Source organism: Chrysochloris asiatica, unplaced genomic scaffold, assembly GCF_000296735.1.
Source record: "Chrysochloris asiatica unplaced genomic scaffold, ChrAsi1.0 scaffold00257, whole genome shotgun sequence".
NCBI classification, from domain to species: Eukaryota; Metazoa; Chordata; class Mammalia; order Afrosoricida; family Chrysochloridae; genus Chrysochloris; species Chrysochloris asiatica.
In genome coordinates this window covers 1024753-1026499 of record NW_006408775.1, presented here as the reverse complement: position 1 = coordinate 1026499, position 1747 = coordinate 1024753, and the positions used below count along the sequence as shown (strand labels likewise).

Here is a 1747-nt window from a genome sequence, read left to right as displayed (position 1 = left end):
CCTGTGTTGATTTGGGGAGGTTGAAATTCAACATCCACTCTACTCCTGCCCCCTTCCCTCAAGATGCTCCCTGGAGCTCCGAGATAAACCGGAGACAAGGCCATAAACGGGCCAGTGACCGGCTCAACCGGACGAGACTACAGAACTTCCCACTTGGGGTCTGAGAACAGCTCCCCCTGGGGCACCCTGCAAGGACACCCGTGTTGGACACGTGTCTGTAAAGTAGCCTGTGGTGTGTGTTAGGATGTGGAGGACAATCCTCTACTGGTAACCACAGGTTTGGTGCATGACCAGTTAGGTGCTCTTGTGACCCACAGCACAACAGAACCAAACACTGCCTGGTCCTGCGCCATCTCGCAATCGTCGTTCCTATGTTTGAGCCCATTGCTGTAGGCACTGTGTCAAACTACCTTGCTGAGAATCTTAAAAGACCCCCCACCCAAAGCCAGCATCACTGCTATTGAGCCAGTTCCGGTCCGGAGTGGTCCTACACGACAGTAGAACTGATGCTTAAGCCTAAGCTTCTGAGGTTGAAAACCCTCCCTGGACAGACAGCCTCATCTCCCACCCACAGAGCAGCCAGGGTCTGAGTTGACAGACCTGCAGTTACTCCTCATGGGCACCAGGGGGTGGACAGGGTTCATGCCCTTTCCCTGGTCTGAAGGATGGGATTGGAGTTCCTGAAGGGGAGTGATGGTTTAGGTCCTCCTCACGTGGTGTCTGAGGTTGTGCACCCCAACACCTCGTCCTCAGTGATGCAGGGAGATGTGGGGACTTCTGTGATGGATTTTACCTCCTCCCAGCAGGGTAACCCCACATTCAGTGGTAAGGGCCTCATTCATAACTTGGGTCAGATGAGATTCCGATGACTCAGGGTGGAGGCAAATGCAGTGGGAATTGTCACAGTGTTATCAACATGGTCGCTATCTCCCAGGACCCCCCGGATGCGGAGTGGGTGAGGAATGGACTTGGGCAGCTCAGGAAGACATGGGCACAGACCAGACAAGGTGGGATGCTCTGGACTCTGAGAGACTGACCCACCTCCTGCTACTGTGCTGATGTAGCTTCTGCCTCAGTTCTGACACTTTTGGTCTTCTGATCCCCCTAGGAAAAGATTAGAGCCTCGTTCTTTTAGGGCCCAAGTAGGACAAGTGAAGCCCAAGTGGCAGAGTGACCTTGTTCAGGAGGTGACTGAGATCATCTCCCACCCCAACTACAACCCTGTGCTGAAAGGTGAAGGTGGGGCAGATGTGGCCCTTGTCAAGCTGGGGGCCCCCGTGAGACTGTCTCAGGGCGTCAGTCTGGTCACCCTCGCTCATGAGAAGCTCACAGTCCCTGCAGGCACGAAGTGCTGGGTGACTGGATGGGGTAACATTGAACCAAAGGCTAAGAGTCAGGATAACTGGGTCCTGATGGCATGGGGAGGGTTGGAAGGGGGTGAGGATACAGTGGGCATCGTCACAGTATTATCAATAGGGAGGGCCTCAGTCTCCCTGGGACCCTCTGGGGATGGATGTGGGTGGGGATTGGACTTGGTCATCTCAAGAGGGTACGGTTCAGGGAAAGACCAGTGAGGTGGGAGGCAATCTCTGCCCTTCCTCTCCCTCAGTCCCTGCACAGCCATTCCTGTCCCCAGTGCTCCCTGCATCTTAAGGGGGAGGATGGGAAACGAGGCCAGCAGGGACTGAGGGACCTGTTCATGTCCTCTGCTAGAAGTGGCCCACGTCCACTCTGACCCCAGGGTCCA

At 55.4% G+C, this 1747-nt stretch overlaps 1 protein-coding gene across 1 annotated transcript in view; it reads left to right on the top strand.

Moving 5' to 3' along the window:
• The window catches only part of LOC102834522, a 38203-nt gene that overhangs the window by 2961 nt on the left and 33495 nt on the right, over positions 1-1747 (top strand). Inside the window, exons 2-4 of the mRNA XM_006873937.1 lie at positions 665-825; positions 935-1007; positions 1109-1368. Of these exons, the coding sequence (XP_006873999.1) occupies positions 665-825; positions 935-1007; positions 1109-1368 (494 nt within the window). The remainder of the gene's footprint in view (positions 1-664; positions 826-934; positions 1008-1108; positions 1369-1747) is intronic.